The sequence below is a fragment of the Monocercomonoides exilis genome (genome assembly GCF_001643675.1).
Source record: "Monocercomonoides exilis strain PA203 chromosome Unknown scaffold5-2102611, whole genome shotgun sequence".
In the NCBI taxonomy this organism is placed as follows: Eukaryota; Preaxostyla; order Oxymonadida; family Polymastigidae; genus Monocercomonoides; species Monocercomonoides exilis.
Window position 1 is genome coordinate 988,032 of NW_027150550.1, and position 17,733 is coordinate 1,005,764.

The 17,733-nt window shown below is 30.1% G+C and overlaps 3 protein-coding genes across 3 annotated transcripts; all 3 read left to right on the forward strand.

Moving 5' to 3' along the window:
* Positions 1–8,456: 8,456 nt before the first annotated feature.
* MONOS_10728 (putative transcription factor TFIIIB component B'') lies at positions 8,457–11,288 on the forward strand (the record flags this gene model as incomplete). The annotated part of the gene is made up of 7 exons (XM_067863202.1): positions 8,457–9,165; positions 9,337–9,821; positions 10,019–10,198; positions 10,353–10,551; positions 10,654–10,705; positions 10,826–10,901; positions 11,052–11,288. The coding sequence occupies exons 1-7, from the start codon at positions 8,475–8,477 to the stop codon at positions 11,286–11,288; spliced, it is 1,920 nt and encodes a 639-aa protein (XP_067734274.1). The 5' UTR covers positions 8,457–8,474.
* Positions 11,289–11,500: 212 nt separating this feature from the next.
* Positions 11,501–15,287, forward strand: MONOS_16815 (Tre-2/Bub2/Cdc16 (TBC) H family protein; the record flags this gene model as incomplete). Its single annotated transcript, XM_067869687.1, has 10 exons — positions 11,501–11,862; positions 11,960–12,370; positions 12,680–12,869; positions 13,161–13,244; positions 13,456–13,596; positions 13,843–13,927; positions 14,036–14,174; positions 14,401–14,491; positions 14,653–14,880; positions 15,216–15,287. 10 exons carry the CDS (start codon positions 11,501–11,503, stop codon positions 15,285–15,287), a joined length of 1,803 nt encoding a protein of 600 aa, XP_067734275.1.
* Positions 15,288–16,180: 893 nt separating this feature from the next.
* MONOS_10727 (putative parkin co-regulated protein) lies at positions 16,181–17,639 on the forward strand. Its single transcript, XM_067863201.1, has 5 exons — positions 16,181–16,661; positions 16,740–16,826; positions 16,898–16,960; positions 17,024–17,119; positions 17,211–17,639. Exons 1-5 carry the CDS (start codon positions 16,235–16,237, stop codon positions 17,273–17,275), a joined length of 738 nt encoding a protein of 245 aa, XP_067734276.1. The 5' UTR covers positions 16,181–16,234; the 3' UTR covers positions 17,276–17,639.
* The last annotated feature ends 94 nt before the right edge of the window (positions 17,640–17,733 follow it).

A 17,733-nucleotide genomic window follows, 5' to 3' on the forward strand; every position in this document is an offset into this window, starting at 1 on the left:
GAAGAATATTAATTGAAATAAGAAGAATAAATGATAGATAAAAAAAACAATAAAGCCAGTTTTATTTTTCTACGTGTGTTGCGAAAAGAAAAAAATATCACTGTAATAAAATATAATCCAATGTACATAAAGCAAATAAAATAAAAAACTTCTGGGTTTTCAAATCTGAAATTGGCAATACAAAATTATAGAGGATATCAAAAATTTGTTCGTTATTTTGCAATTCTTCTTATTATTGGGTTTCAAAGCTGAAATTCATTTTTTATTTTCAAGAATTCACAAAATTATCAAAAATATCCAACGAATATTCATCGTCAAAATAATATTTTTCCTTCGGAAAATCAAATTTTTCTTGAAAGCCAAGAATGACATCTTCATATTCTTCTTCTTCAATCTTTTCCAACACTTTTCTTTTTCATCACTTTTCTTTCCTCTTCTTCTATTTCATCATCCATCTTTTTTTCCAATCTTCTTGAAACATTCATAAAGAATATCAAGCATTGATGTATATTTTAGTCATCCATTGTGGATCGCTGAATCTCTTCCAAAATTGCATCAACTGCTGCATCTTACGAAAAATCTTCAGCTTTCCCAGCTCTGCTTTCTGCTGCTTTTCTCAAGCTATAAGCGCATTTCTTCCAACTTTCTCTGTGGTTATCTATTGATGCAAGATACAACTGAACAATGCTGTTAATTTGCATAGCGGGTTCATCGTTCAATAAATTAAGCTATAAAAAGGATTATCGATTTTTATTCTATCCAAATAACATAAAAGTTCGAAGATGGTTTATTTTGTAAAATAAACAAATATTTCAAACCTGTATAAAACAAGAAAATGTTATGGGATAGATCAAAAGAAAAATGGAAAATTGCTAAAAACACTTTTTCGACAAATAAAACTTATTTTAAATAAATTAGTATTCCATTTTGTTTCGTTATAAATGTATAAAAAATTTTTTATCGATGGTCCATTTACTTGGAACTTGCCAAAATTAACATCCCGAAAAAAGATATGATTTCAAAAATAATCACCCAATTAACACTCCGAAAAAATTATTTGTATTAAAAATAATAACCCTTATTCAAAAATTTTCTATGAAAAAGCTTGAAGTTCCTTATTTTCACTCAAATAAACAAAACTTATGAAGTTATTGTTAAAAATATATTTTGGTGACATTTTTCGAGAATCGAATATTTTTCCTAACAGGCAATGTGATTATTATTATAATTATTATTATTATTATTATTATTTTTTTTTTTTTTTTTTTTTGGTTTTTGCAGAGTAAATAAATCGTTTGTTTTGTTCTATTTGAAATGTCGTAAATGTTTTATGTTCTGAATTACTATAACAGAATAAAAAATAAACAAATTTCAACAACTGTGATGAAATATTCACAATGTTGGCAATCTGAGAAATATCACAAAGTCAAAGTGTTTTGATTGTCATTATTTAGAAATAAAAAATGTTCATTGCATATTTTTCTTTGTTAATGCAAAATGATTATTGTGTCCTAAAAATTTTTCATTTGCAATTATTCAAATTCTTCTATACAAATGGGGGAAAATACGGACTTTCAAGCTTTTTTTGCACTAAGCACAAAAAATTTGCTTCACTCATAATTTTGTTTCGCTTTCTCAGATTTCAAAAAAAATTTGATTTTCATATCTGAAAACATGCATTGTCGAAATCAAAACATGAAGTTTCCCAACATTTCACAAATGTCAAAAAATGGACCCATTTTTATTGTGTTTTTTGGAATCAAAAAGTCAACGAAAAGTGCATAATTTTTCAATGAAAATGCCTGAAGACAAATATTTTGTCCCAAACAACATTCTTATTGTATTCAAGATAATTGATATGATAACCATGACAGAGAAAAACATAAAAAGTGTTGAAAGAAATATTTTAATTAAATGTCTAAATTTTTTTGAAAAGTTCCTTTTGTTTAACTATCAAACAAAATAAAATTTTCAAAAATCTATCAAATTTCTGTTCACATTCACGAAACAACACTCAAATGAAAACAATGACATTGTCATGTTTTTATTTCAATGACAACAAAATTTAGCAATTATGATTAAATTTTTGATCGAAATATGAATTTTAATTTTATTTTTAAATTAAACAAAAGGAACTTTTCAAAAAACTTTCCACAATTTGTGGAAATTTTCAAAAAAAGATACCAAATAATTCAATTCATAAAAAAATTATCTCCAATATGAATTGCAAAAAATGAAAGTTTTTATCCAAAAAAAGTTTCAATGAGAAGAATGTGAATGCGTGTGATTTTTTTCTTCACATTTTTTCTTTTCTTTTCTTTTCTTTTCTTTTCTTTTTTTTTTTTTTTTTTTTTTTTTTTTTTTTTCTTTCTTTCTTTCTTTCTTTCTTTCTTTCTTTTTTTTTTTTAACATTTCATTTTATTTTAAATATTTTGAATCTAATCTAAATTATATCATTTTCTGTAATGATTTTCTTGATGATTTTCTAAACTATTTCGAATTTTGATTCAATAATTTAATTCAATTTGAAGTCAGAATTTACAAAATTTATATAAGATCAACAATCATTATTTTTAAATGCATCTTCAAAGACGTTGAATGAAAAAGCGAGTATTCTACACTATGAACTTTGTTTAATTGTTATTGAAGATGTTGACGCGAGGGAGCATCTTGATGAAAAACATGAAATAAAATGAGATCTTTGTTGAGAATAATTATATCCGCTTCAACATCTGAAAAATATGATTTTGACCCTTACAATTCATATGTTATCTGAAAATAACGATATTTAACGATATTGAAGAGAATATAAATTGGAGAAGCATATTATTTACGTTATAGGTTTTTGTTTTATGAAAATTATGCTATCAATAAGTTGAAGATAGAGCGTTTTGGAGAAATGACAAAGCTCAACGTTACATTCGGAAACGATCAATGAAGACACAAACACTTTGATTCAATGAAAATGATCGAAATTTTATATTATTACAATACAAACTTTCAAAAGTTCTGCATATAACAATTTTTACACATTAAATTCAAAGCTAAAAGAACATTTACGTAAAAAACTGGAGAAACGAAAATGATATTGTGCAACGGACAATTAAGTTACATTTAACAATATGATAAAATAATCAAATGAATTATCTATGAATGTGTGAAAAGTTTTTTTTAACTTGTTTTAAATATTTTGTTTTTGTTTCAAAAACATTTTTTCGTATTCTTGACAGAATTTCATTGCCGATGCATTTTATGTTTTCGGATTGAAATTAAAAGTTAGGTATGCTTTAAAGATTTTAATGTAATGAAAGAGATAGAAACAATTTAAAAGCGTGCTCAAAGGGCAATAACTTGTTATATTTAAAGAGTTGCTGCCAAATAATTCACGCGAAAGAAAAACGAGAGTGAAAAGAGTGAATAGTTTCGGTGCATTGTGTTTGTTTTTTGCAAATACATGCGCATTTGACTGATTTACTTTAATTTAATTTGAATTAATACTCTTGAAATATTTATTTTTTTCAAATGATGTTGGGATAATTTTTTTTTCTTTTTTCTTTCTTTCTTTCTTTCTTTCTTTCTTTCTTTCTTTCTTTCTTTCTTTTTTTTTTTTTTTTTATGTTTGACCTTTTTTTAAATGATTGATTTTTCGTTGATTACAAAATGATGTTTATTCTTTATATTTTAATTTGCAGGGCAATGATTTGATACAGCTAAATGAAAACACATTTGGAGCAGTTCTTTGAATATGTAACACTCAAGCAATTGATCAAATTTACAGTGGTTTATGATGAAATATGTTGAAAGTTCAATTGAATTATGTTCAAGATGGAGGAAGACAATAACTTTTCACGAAACAAGAGAAAAAACCAACAACTTGGCTTTTGAAACGATGGGACGAGATTGATGAAGGAAAGAATTTCTTTTGAGTTCAAAACAATTGAGATTGAAATATACATAATCAAGAGAGGAAAAAGATATGACATTATGAAATTGTTTGCCAGATGACAAGAAATAATGAACTTAGAAGTATGATAAAGAGAGAAAGTGAAAGAAAGTTAGAGTTTGAGAATTATGTACAATCTTTGGAATGTTATCATTTGAAAGATCAAAAGAAAGCATCGATGTTTGCGGTAATATCGCACTGATATTATCGCCAAAACCACGATGCAACAGAAACAAATCACTTTAACATTTCTGATAAGCAGAATGAAATTTCTGTTCTGACTTGGAATAGTTGGAGTAATTTAACAATCTTTTTATAATCTTGTCATCTTATTTTTTATTTAACTTTTTTTTTACAAGGATTCATTTATTTTGAACTTTCAAAAATTGTTAGTGATATGAAATTTGATGAATTTGAATTATTATTCAAGAAATTTAGACTAAAAGATTATTTGTGAATCAGTTATGAGTTGACAATTATCGAAAAGAATTGCGTAATTATTTCAAAGAGTTCCATCCATTTGCAACCGTTGAATAGAGAAGAGGTTTGTTCGAGTTGAAGTGAATTGAAAGAATGCAAAATGATAGATATTTTATTGAATGAACTTGGTGTTGTTTGAAGCTGCGTGTTTAATATGTTTGAGACTTAACTTAGTTTCAAGCAATAACACACACGCAAACAAAGAAAATGAAAGTTAAATGTCAGCTTTGCTTGGAGTTTTATGCTATACAAAATTGACAAAGTTCCTATCAAACATTGAATTATATATGTCAAAGAATTTTATATCTCTTCAACTTAATTAATTTTAATTATTTTGTTTTATTTTTGTTGATTATTGATTCTATAGAGAGAAAAAGTGGATCGAGCATATAACACGAGAATAATTCCATGGATAAAATTTGAAAATCGAAATAAAAAAGGTATTTTACATAGAGATGCGACTTTTTACAAGTTAAAGCAGAAATGAAAGTATTTGCTGATTGTAATGAAACAAATTTATTTTATTTAAATTTTCTGCGAAAAGAAACGAAGGGAATCTAACGCCACAGATAGAATTAAAATAAAACTTATGCTTTATTTTGATTTGTGAAAGTGGCATAATGCAATCCTTCAATATTTTTCTCCTGAACTTTTCATTTTTTCATATTTTGCTTTAATCTACAAGAAGTTTAGTATTTATCATTATTGTTATTAATGTTGTATTTATTTCTATTATTTAGTATTCTTTTATATTGTATTCAGAATACATTTACCGTTCATCATTTATCCATTTGCAGTATTCTTGAATGTAAGTTACTTGAGAAGGATGAGATAGAGCATGTGCAAAATTCATTGCTGAAAGAAGCGCTCACAAAATTGTATGTTTAACCGGGAAAAAAAGAGAAAGAGAAAAAGAAAAGAAAATGATGCTCACTATATTTACCATAAGCGCTTGTTAATCTGAGTAGAAAAAGAAGATATTTTTGATTTAATGATACTTGGAAAGAAAAGGAATCAATTGCGTTTTCACTTTGTGTCTTTCTTTTATTTGATGAGAAAGGCGCCATTCAACCACGCAAAGAATAAAAATCAAAGCAACTGAAAGAAATGCAACAGAGGCAAAAAATAGAATTTGCATTGCAAATCTATTTTTGTGGTGAAGTTGTTCATTCCAGTTGCTGACATTTGATATCATTTATTTTGAATTTTAAATAGATTCTTTTATTAATCATTTGAATTACTCATTTAAAATTTTTTTTGTGTTTTACAGCTTTGCTTATTTTAAACAGGGAGCATTTCTTTCATTGCTGTTTCACAGGAAAAGAATGAAACAACAAAGCAGCTGATACATGCACTCGTTATAATCAACAATTTTAATCGAACCATTTAGGTTATTTTACAGTATGACGGGGATTTATCAAAAGAGAATGAGCGATCAATGCACTTATTACAATTCAATGCTTTGGTCAATGGGCCTTGGATTAAAATAGGTGCCAGAAGTATTTGCGGTTTTTAATTCTTCAGAATAGGATTATTTTAAAATCATAATTGATTTTTAACAATTTTTCCGATGACCTCTGTTGACAGTCACTGCGAATATTTTTATTTTTTGTTTATCAAAACTGCTTGATTCTTATGGTTTTCAACAGCTTTTAATTCATATATAATTTTCTGATTATTTATGCATTGAATTAATATTTTGATTTATTTTAATAGACAAATATTCATATTTACGTAGAATTTGAACTGATTTCAAAAATTTGCTAACAAGAGCGAGAAATATTTCAAGGCATTGATCAACATCTAACATTCTTAAGAAGATAAGGAAAAGGTGTGTATGGAGAGAGGATGAAAGACAACAGCGTGAAATAAAGGCATTTCCTTGTGAACAGAACGAGGATTGTGCTACATCGACACGCTAAAAGCAGAAAAAGAAGATAAAAACACGTTTGCATACCAACCGCTTTGCGGATTATTCGATGCAGGCGAAAATAATCGTTTCTGACATTTTATTTGTATTATTGTTTTTTGGAAAGATGAACTCTTTTATATTATTTTAAATATTATTATTTTGTTTATTTCTATTTAATTTATTGTGATTCCCAGGTTTATTTTTAGCAGAGTGTTTCAAGAGGAGCTGTTGGGTACTTATTTTCGGAAACGTGCAACACAATCGGAAAAAGTTAATCTTGAAAGTCATTATCAGGCGAATCACAAGAGAAAAATGCATAATAATTAAGGTTTGTTATCGAAAAGGGATTTGAAAAAAGAATCGTGTAAAATAAACGAATGAGAAAAGATAAGCACACCTCGTTAGAGCCGTAACTGGGTTTAATAATGTTTCTGCTCCTCCATTTTGTGTGCAATAATAACGTATTAGATTCAAACAATTTGAGCAATAATCAAATATTGCAGTGAAAAATTGGAGAATTTTATTTTCTTTTACAACAGCCTTATTGTTCAAAAAAATAAAAACATAACAAATTTTTAAAGCTTTTCTATTGAATGAGAATTTGAAATTTATTTTTTTTTGAATATATTTTTTTGCTTTATTCATCTTTATCTTTTTCTGCATGTTTTTTTTCCTTCAGAATCAACGAAATCATTGAGCGAAGTTGTGGAGCTTCAACTGATAATGTGAATGGATTGAAAACGGACAAATAGATATTTCCTTCAAAATAAAAATTTATTCATGCAATTTAAATAATATCAGAGAAAAAGAGGCATAATGAATGAATTGAGAAAAAAAATAACAGAAGAAGGTTTGCAAGTTTCCGAAAGAAAGTGAATGAAAGAAAGGAATATGAACAATTCAATGCGTGAATTTATAGTCTTTTGAGGATTGCTTCAATGAGAATAGACCTTTCCATGCACGCAAAGAAAGAAGAGATGTGGTCTTTATTGGCGATTCAAAATGAACCATTCTCAACTCACACCTCGATATTTATTAGAAGTAGTTTTTAAGTATTTTTTAGAGCTTTTCCAGTTTTTATTTTTCTAAACATTTATTTTTTCACATTCATTTTTTCATTTTAATTTACCGTTTGATAAACTCTTTCATTACTCAATTTTTAATATTAGGTGAATAGCCTTATCATATTGATAGATTCCGCTTTCGATGCAATGAAGACTTTGAAGACAGAGGCCAATAAATTCATATTTTTGAGAAAGGTTTGCAAAGATCGAGAAGAGAAAGTTCAAATGAACAAACAAATTTTTATTTTATATGAAGGAAGGAATGCATTTTCGGTAGTGTTTATGCTTACTAATGTGTAAATACCTTATAAAATGCAAAGAATACTGTGACACAACTGAGCCATTTATTTCAATAACATTAAAGATAACATGGCATTATGATGTCACTACATGTCTTTAGTCATTATTTTTGAATGAATACTTTTTTCTTTTCTTTTCTTTTCTTCTTTCTTTCTTTTGTTTTTTAAATATTATTAATTTTGTCGAATTTTGTACAGAAATTCTTTTAGATATTTTAAAGTTTTTCTTGATGAAGAATTATAACGCAATGAACAAATAGACAAAGGCAAAATGATTACAATTGATGCCACTGTGCAATTTTCGAAGCTTTCAATGCTTTTTTTCTCAGATAATTTGTAGAATATAAATCTGTGATTTGCAACAAATGGTGAATTGATTATTAGTCAAAACTTCTGCTGTTTATAAAAGAGAGCTTTGTATTTTGCACTTGTTTCGAACAAGGCTAATTAATAAAGTTGGAATACGAAAAATTCATTTTAATTTGTGCAATCTATATTTTAAGCTTTGAAATTTGTTAATCATGCTTTATTTTTCATTTTCCCTGTGAAAAATATGAACAAATAATTTTATAAGTGTATTTTTTTCAGAAATTCAATTATTTTATAATTATAAACGATTTTCTTTGCTTTGCGCAAGTCAAAACAAATGCCACATTTATCATATAGATTCAAATGAAGAAATGGTTTTATAAACTGGATTAAATGACTTTTTTTGTTTGGAATGTGAAAGTCAAAAATTCAACTGAAGAATAATACCCATAATAAAAATTTCTGAAATGGAATTTGAAACACTTGACTTTTCTGATCCTTTGTTTCCCGAAGAAGATCATGGGCGCAAGCAAGCCAACGAAAAAATACAAGAAATACGGAAAATGCCTCTTTTGAAGGTGATGAAACAACTTACTAAAGACAATCCGACAAAATCATCCAAAATGGCTTCAAAGCTTAAAACTAAAGTCTCAAAAGCTGAAAAGGGAGTAAACGAAGATGGAAAAGAGAGAGAAGAGTTGGATTTTGGAATGGGAGAAGAAGGCAGGGGAGTGTTGTCAGGATTGGAATTTAACCAGCCCGAAGACTATATCGAGAAAACAACAACGCTCATTCCAGACTCGAAGATAGCTTCCAATACAACTGTAAAAATTATTGATGGAGAGATTGTCGTGGAAATTGAAGAAGGAGAAGATGATGGAGAAGACGGTGGGGCTTGGGCAAGAGGAATCGAACACAAAACTGAAGAAAGCGAGGCAAAATTACGACATGTGACAGCAGCAACGTGGGGCCATCGTGAAACCACAGAGAGGTGGCGTTCCGACGAACTTGCAAAGTTGTATGATGCACTGAGATTGTACGGTTTGTCGTGGGAGCAGATTAGTTCTGCCATCCCCAACCGATCAATTTCTCAGATCAAAAGACGATTTAATTATGAATCAAGAATCAATAAGAGCAAAGTGGATGCTGCACTTTCATGTATGCATTTTCTTTATTCTCCAGTTCCTTCCTTTTTAAGAAACTAATTTTTTTGTTGGTTTTTTATTTCTCATTCTTTTTGCAATTAATCTCTCTCTCTTTTTTAATTTGTTGGAAAATATCCACGAATTGAAATGAATTTATTAATTTATTATTTGCTCCCACTTAAAGATAATTTGACGCAAGCAGAACAAGGAAATACGTTAGAACATTTGAAGCTGATGCTGGAAAAAATTAGGAAAGAAAAAGCAGAAAAACAAGCAATTGTGGACGCAGCAACAAAGGATGAAGAAAAAGAAAAAAATAGTAACATGTCTAATGAAGAGAAGATTAGTGATGATAACGAGGAATTTAAAGAAATTGAAGAGAGAGAATCAAAAAGAATTGAACAAAACGAAAAAGAACATTCAGGAGGAGAAGAACCAAAAAGGAAAATTAGGATTATTCCGGAAAATGAAGAAGATGAAGATGACAATGAAGAAGAAGAAAATGATGGAGAAATGAAAAAAGTGAAACAAAAAAGAATAGGGTCAAAGATAGAGGTTATGAAAGATGATATCGAAGATGAGAAGAAGCCTAGTTCTTCAGGCGTGAAGAGCGAAGAAACAAAAGATGAATTAGGAATTTTTGGAGGTTGGGGAGATGATATGGGAGACGTAGAATTTTTTTTCTGAAGTTATGGACAAAGAACTGGAGTTGTGTAACAAGCAAGTGTGATGCTATTGATAATTATAACGTATTTACTTTGGAACACATGTATATGATTTCTGTATTTCGTTGATCGCGTTTTTTTGTTTATTTTTAATATTCAATTTTTTAATTGCCAATGCTTGCAATTGTATTGGTGATTAAGATCAGCGTAAACCCTATGAATGAAAAGGCCCTTTATCATCGTGCGCAAGCACTTTTTGGGCGTAGACAGTTCAGCGCTTGCTCTGAAGATGCAAAAAGATTGGAGGCGATCTCTCCAACTTCCAGCAAATATGTATTGTTGGAAGCACGATCTTTGGAAGCTATGGGGAACAAGGAAGGGGTGTGTAATATTTTAGTACAACCTTCCTTGTTGGCAATATTTATTATTTTAAATTTATTTTTGAAATTTTATGTAACCAAAAATGAATAAAAAAAATGAAATAAAAAATAAAAATGAAAAATTCAAATATATGAAATATCGTGTGCGCAATTAGGCCCTTGAGGCATATCGTCGTGCATGTTTTATTGGACCCGATGACAGGACAGCACAACTTACAGGAGGAGCGTTTATGGCTGCAGCAGGTCTTGATGAAGAAGCTCTGGAACATGTACAGCGAGGCCTAGCACTAGATGAAGATTCTCAGCCTTGCGGTTTTGTAAGCGAGGAGGATACAGAATTTTTTGTTTGCAAAGGTTTGCGTTAAAAGAGCTTATGCAATCTGATTTTCTTTTTACCCGAATAAATTTTCTGCTATACGCATTTTACAACATGAAAATATTACGTGGAATGAATAGATCTTGGACGATTTGTGAAGCAGTCAAAGCATGCAAAAAAGATTGAGGAAATGTGTGAATTTATTATTTTGCTGACTTCTTGGGAATATATCCAAAAACCGCTTCCTTTAAATGCTTTAATTTTTCTTTGTGATATTGATTCAATTGAATTTTCGTTTGTTCTTATTGATAGGAAAGAGGAACTTGAAGAACAAATTAGACAAATGGCACGCTCAGCAATTTCTGCTTCGACTGCATCCTCGTGTGCAGTATTGGAACGCAAAGAAAAAGATATAAAACAAGAAGAGAAGGAATGACTTCCTAAAAGCGTCAGGGAACATTGATAGAACAAATCAATTCTTCTTGGCCCATTGTAAAATATTTGAAATTTTTTTTTCTCAATGAGCATCATGGAACAGAGAACTGGACTTTGCGCAATAAGAGTGGAACGTATGAATAAATGGATTAGAAGAACTCTCGAGGGATGGGAATTGCGACGTGTTCTGAAGGAAGAGCTTACAAAACCAAGTAAAACAATTGAGGATATTGAGCGTTTTCTCCAGAGATTTTTTCTGACAAATCCAGCAGCTACAGCGCTACGAAACAAATTATTTTTGAAAGAAGATCATCTGGTTCAAACGCTATTGTATGAATAGTTTTTTTCTTTATTTTGAAAATTTTTTAAAAAATGCTAATAATAATGTTACAATTCGATTTTGCACATTCAACCCACACAAAACACCAATTATGCTATAACTTGTTAATTATATCAAATTGAAAATAAATATGAAAAATTCAATGGGGAAAATATTTGAAAATTTCATGATCCATTTCAATACTTTTCTTTGGAAACTTTACAACTTTTAGGATGCAAAACAGGATATTTGAAAGTTCATGCGCAAAGGTTCTTTGGGAATCAAGAGCGTTACTAAAGAATGGTGACCGTAGCAGAAGTTCTTTACATCCTGTTCAGGTTTTAGATCTCAGAAAAATCGAATGCAAAGCTCAACTTTGCTCAGACATTTGTGTCGTTCATAAAAAGAACATCGAACATGAATCGGCAATGGAACTATGCGTTAGAGGGTCAAATGGAACGGATATTAATCAAAAACAAAAGAAAGATTTTGGAGCAGTTGTTCTTTTAGCGGAATGGCTAAAGAAAAGTCATAAAAAAAGAAAAAAGAAAATATTTTTTAAAGAAGCTCTTCCATTCTTTGAATCTGTCCAATCGTTTGCTGAAATAACTTGACTTTGAAACTTTCTAATTACTTTTCATTCATTTCCCTCAAACAAATGGCAATGTTTTTTAATCTTTGTGAAAGAACAGTCTATTTACACGACGATGCATGATGACGCTGAGCTCATTATCAGTGGAGCTGAGGCATGCAGCATGCAAAGCAGGGCCAGTTAATTATGGAACTACGATTTTGGGGGTAACTGGTTCATCAAGAGGCAGCTCAGGCTCCAGTAGCTCTTTGGTGTCGCTGTTCCTCTCCTTCCCGCCTGTGCAGTATGTCCCCCGGGCTGTACCATACGCGTCCACTGCGCAATCTTCTCCGCTGATTGGAACTGGGGGTCATTTGTACTCATCATTTGGATCAGGAAGTGCAGGAAAAGGTGTTGCGCTGTCTCAAAAACCAGGTGCTGTGCGGTTTGGATGTGCTGGCCAGGAGCGTGTGTTTGATGTGGTGGATCTGTGGAATGCAATACAGTCAATTGTCAGCCCTAATTATGAAAAGTGTGCAATGATGTTTGAAATGGATTTTGTTTTGATAACTGAAATTGAAATAGAAATTTATGCTTTTTTGATTGAATGTTTTTTAAAGTTCTACAATTTTTTGCTTTGCTCCGTCAAACTGTTTTTTTATGTGGACTGTTGAAAATATTGATATATTAATTCATAGAAATAATTTTGTGAATACTTTAATGAGAGCTTTATTGTTATCATTTTTTTTCGAAAGAAAATATTTGTGACATGACTGTGTTTTTATCATTTTTTTAATATTTGAATGATATGTTCATTTTGAATGAACTTTTGACTTTCAAGGCCAAAGGATAGCGGATCTTGCTTGCATTTTCGTTTGTCCGTGCCATCGTTGGCGGTGTTGAGGTCGCAGCTGTTAGACCTCGACCCTCATGCAATGCACATCGGAGTGGATGACTTAACAGATTGCTCGTTTGCACAGGAGATGGCTCAGGTTTCAGGGAAAATTGTGAGATTAAAGTTTATTCCGCTGGTATGTTTGAGTCTTAGCGAATGAAAAATAAAGACGATGCAATTGAAACAGGGATATTTGGTGTTTGGAATAAATAGAGAGAATTCTTTGAAATTATTTATCGATGATAGCGAAAGTTTTGTGTTTTTTTGAGAGAAATCTTTTCTTTTTTATTGGAATGACCAAGAACGAGCCTTTTATTTGGTTTCTTTTTTGTTGAGATTGATGATTGAGCATATTAACATTTTCAATATTTATAAACCTTTTTTTAAATAATAACTTTTTTTTTCACACACAATGTGATTTTGACAGCTGAGACAGGTTGCAAAGCGAGGCTGCAGCCCGTCAGGAAGATGTGCTGTGTGGAAAGGGATTTTGGATGACAGAGGAAATGGGGTGTGTGTGATAACTGTTTGAGAAATGAGCAGATTTGCTTTTTTTTTATGCTTTGAATATGATCAAAGATTGCTGAGTTAACAATATATATATATATTTTCGTTTCATAGTTTTATCTTTTGTTGTTGAATAATATCTTTTATTTTTTATATGACCTAACTGTTTTTATTCATTTTTGATTTAATTTATTTCGTAAAAAAAAAAATAACAGGAGAAGGCATTTGGGGTGATTGGAGAGAGCAGAAAGAAATGGACGCTGCTTGTTGATAGGCTTGCTGAAAGAGACGTTGGCTATTCGACTTGTGATGAACACTACTTCTTGTTTGAAAACGAAACATTTGAGATTGTCTCGGTATGTGTCAATAGGAATGAGCTAACTCTATTTGGATTGAGTGAACTGTGGGAGCAATATTTGTGTTTTCTCATGCTTATATTCTTTTTTTGGTTTTTCTTTATGAACAATTTTAATATTTGCAATTATTAAGGTTAAGTCATCTTCATTTTACCTTATATTATTATTCAATGATATATATTTATATATTTTTTTGTTTATTTTGCTAATGATCTATTGGAATTGCACTTTCTCATTTGATGAAAGACATTACTTCGCGACAAGACAGTAGCAGAATACGTTCATTCAGAAACTTTGGGAGAAGAAGGGAAAACTGGCGAGAAAGGGAATTGTGTGCTAACGATTTTATTTCAAAGAAAATGAAGTTATATTTGTTCTTCTTTGGGAATTATTGACTTTTTGTTGTTTGCAACTGAAAAATATGACGGTTGGGGTACAGACAAAACTGCTTCAGTTGAAATGTTCAGCCCATCTGGTGTGATTCCTTTTGTGGGAATTTCATTGCTCGCTGCCCCGTTGTTCTTTGTGACGAAGCAGAAGCACACTGCTTACGGACTGTTTCGGGGAATGTACACGAGGTGTGCTTTCAAGCAAGAAAAGATCAAATCATATCTAATGAAAACCAGAAAAATTGATAAATGTTAATGAATATGAAATTATTTGTGTTGTTTCAATTGGAAACTTGATTCAATTTATAAGTTATTTTTAATTTTCTTTTAAAAAATTTGTTAATTTTGCGTTTTAAACCATTCATTGCATTCCATTCCCGTTTTCTATTTGTTTGATTTTAAACTTTTTAACCAGATATTGGTGGAAACTGAGCAGTCTTTCATCTCAACCTGAATGCTTAGCTTCATTGTGCTGTGCATTTGAAGAGTTTGCTCAAAAAATGGATGTATGTCTCTTTTTAACTTTGCAATTGTATTTTTCAATGATTCCATCATTTTCTGATATGCATTGAAATGTTCTGTCTTATCGGATGATTTTTGCTTGTTTTGTTATTTTTCCTGCTGATTGATTGGTAACAAAAAACAATGATACTCATCATTTCATCAGGCTGCTGCATATAACCACTGCGTGAGGCTGGGAGTGCCTCCTCTTCTGATAGCGTTCCGATGGATGTGCACGGCATTTGCGGGATATCTGCATCCGCTGCAGGTTCTTTTACTGTGGGACAGAGTTATCTCATTTGACACGCTGATTATGTTGCCTCTACTCGCCGCAGCCATATTTGCATTTAGAAGCAGTAATGTTCTTGCTGCTCGTACACCTGAAGATATCAATGTATGAAGAGTGAGAGAGAAAGAGAGAAAGAGAGAAAGAGAGAAAGAGAAAGAAAAAGAAAAAGAAAAAGAAAACGAAAATCAGAGAACGGAAACGGATTTGAATTTTCTGTGGAATGATTGTTGCATTCCACACACATTAAAATTTGAATACGAAAATAAAAAATATATTATTGTTGAATATTATTATTCAATTGCACGATATAAATTGAAGTGAATTTGTTCTTTTTATTTATTTATCTTCTTTTCTCCTTGAATTTTCTTATTAATAATCTTTATTTATTTATTTTATTATTTTAATTTGTATGATATCTGATATTATCTATCAATCTACAGAATATCTTTGTTACAATCACGAACATTGAAATTGTGCCTTTGCTTCAATTTTACTTGTTTTCCACTGATTGAAAGGACAAAAAAGAAAAGATGTTCACCCCATTCCAGTAATCAGAAATGTATTAAAATACACATGCCATTTCTTATGTGTGATTGTTTACTACAAATCAAAGTTGAGAAAGGCTTTTGCAATTTGTCTAAATGATTCAATCCTTCACCATTCAGAATCGGAAAATCAACTTTTATTTTGGTATCTGCATACAATTTTCGATTGTTCTCAATTTACTGTGCATTTGCTGCTAAAAATGTTATCATTAAATAAGATGTTGCAAGGAGATTGCTCGATTCAGGAAGATAATTCATTCCCAATTAAAACGATACTCAAAAAAGGAGGAATTCATTTTTGACTTTACAAAAGATCAACCACGAAATATGTTGATGCATCTAAATATTTTCTTTGTACTTCATAATTATTTCTCGAGCACCAAAAAATGATTATTATATAATTATTAACTAAAATATGAATTTCAGCTGAGCAATTCTTTTTTGAAGATTAAACATTTTCAAAACAGTTTGAATCATTTTTATTGTTGATGGAATCATATTAACGAGTACAATAATCTTTTATTCAATTAAATAACATTTATTCAAATGAAAAATATATATAGAAACATGTTTGATTGCTGATAAAAACTCTTGTGAATTCTGTTGGCCGAAGAAAATTTTTCCAATATTCTTATTCAATGAATATTGAATTTTTGAAAATAATTGTTCATGATTGTTATTTTGCATATTCAAAAAAGAAGCATTTGAAGAATCATTCACATCAGTTGGTTTTCTAATAAGCAGATTTATATAAAAAAATTGATGAAAACTATTTATGTTTGAAACAGAGAACTGAGATATTTTCATTATGCTTTAGATCAATCCCAATGTTATTCGGACTTGTGTTATAATTTATGGTTCCCGTTTTACAGATCAATTAAGTTCTTGAATTTCAAGATTAATTGAAAACTAAAATGTCCACATCACCTACACGCGCTGCAGTTGCAGCTAGATCTACGTCCATTTTCAGTCCTTCAGCCGGAAGTCCACTTTCTTCATCAACAAGAATTGGAAAGAAACCAGAATCAAAAAAGCCAACTAAGCCTCCGTCAGCTCAATCTATGACTCCAAGAGACCCTGGCCCAACAGAATTTAGAAGATTTTATGATCGAGGAGATCTTCCAATCGCATTAGAGCATAGAGCTGGCGAGAATTGCATTCATTGGAAATATGCTCCTGAAGAACTTGATTATCACCACTTTTTGCCCATATTTTTTGAAGGGCTACGTGAAACAATTGAGCCTTATCAGCTTCTTGCAAAGCAAGGTGTATATGATATGCTCACAAAAGGAGGTTCAAAAATTTTACCAGTGATTCCTCAGCTGATTTTACCGATAAAAAGTTTGATATTCGAAGCGTTTCTTGCGTTTCTTCAATGAATATGTATTTTTATTAATATTTTTTAATTAATGTTTTCAGAAGCATTAAATACTAGAATGCCTGAGATTATTTCGAAGACTTTGCTTGTTCTCCAAAAACTTGTTTTATCTGGGGAGATGATTGGAGGCATCTATTTTTTATATTATTAATTCGTCATTAGTTATTTGTTATTTCGATTTGTTTTCTCTTTTATTTAGAAACGCTTGTTCCGTATTATCGTCAGATATTGCCAATTTTTAATCTTTTTAAAAGTTCTAATGGTTTGATAAGAATTTTAATAACAAAATTTTCACAACTGTATTGTTAAATTTACGAATTTACAGTTAATATTGGTGATTTAATGGAATACAGCCAAAGAAAAAGAATGAATCTTGGTGATTTGATACAGGAAACACTCGAACTTTTTGAAATTTATGGAGGTTTGCTGAAGACATTCAAAATGCATTTCCTCAAATCTAATGGTGAATATTTTGATATTGATTTGCTCTTTTTATTAATTGTGTTTATTAGGTCGAGACGCTTTTATTAACATTAAATACATGGTACCGACTTATGAAAGTGTTGTATCATCTTAATTCCAAGACATTGTAGCTCATCTGCATTTCTAATCTATTATACTGTTTAATTCGAATCCTTAAGCTTTTGACTTGTACTTTAACTTTTTTAATAAATCACTTTCTTTTCTTTTCTATCTTGATTATGAAAAAATAATCATTCACCTCACCAACTCATAAAAAAGTTATCATTTATTTTTTTCAATGTACGTAATTTCTCGTTTCTCTTATCACAATTCAAGCACTTTGATCCTTCTTACACATTGATGGAGATGTGTTTCATCAAAATTATTAACGAGCAATAATCATTTTTTCAAAAGTATTTTTATCATTTCAGTCTTTTATTTTAAATCGTGAAATGAAAATTTCTTACGACTGAACTCAATGGCGATAGAATTTTTCAATGTTTTATTGTGCCAGAAAAAAAAATGGGTATTCAGGAAAATGGATTCTGTTTTTCAGATTTTTCTTGCGACTTT

Excerpts from the sequence above, each read along its gene's own strand:
- MONOS_10727 (XM_067863201.1), top strand. The coding sequence starts at position 16,235 with ATGTCCACATCACCTACACGCGCTGCAGTTGCAGCTAGATCTACGTCC. Across the intron at positions 16,827-16,897 it reads ATCTGGGGAGATGATTGGAG|AAACGCTTGTTCCGTATTAT; the intron begins GCATCTATTTTT and ends TCTTTTATTTAG. Across the intron at positions 17,120-17,210 it reads ACTTTTTGAAATTTATGGAG|GTCGAGACGCTTTTATTAAC; the intron begins GTTTGCTGAAGA and ends TGTGTTTATTAG.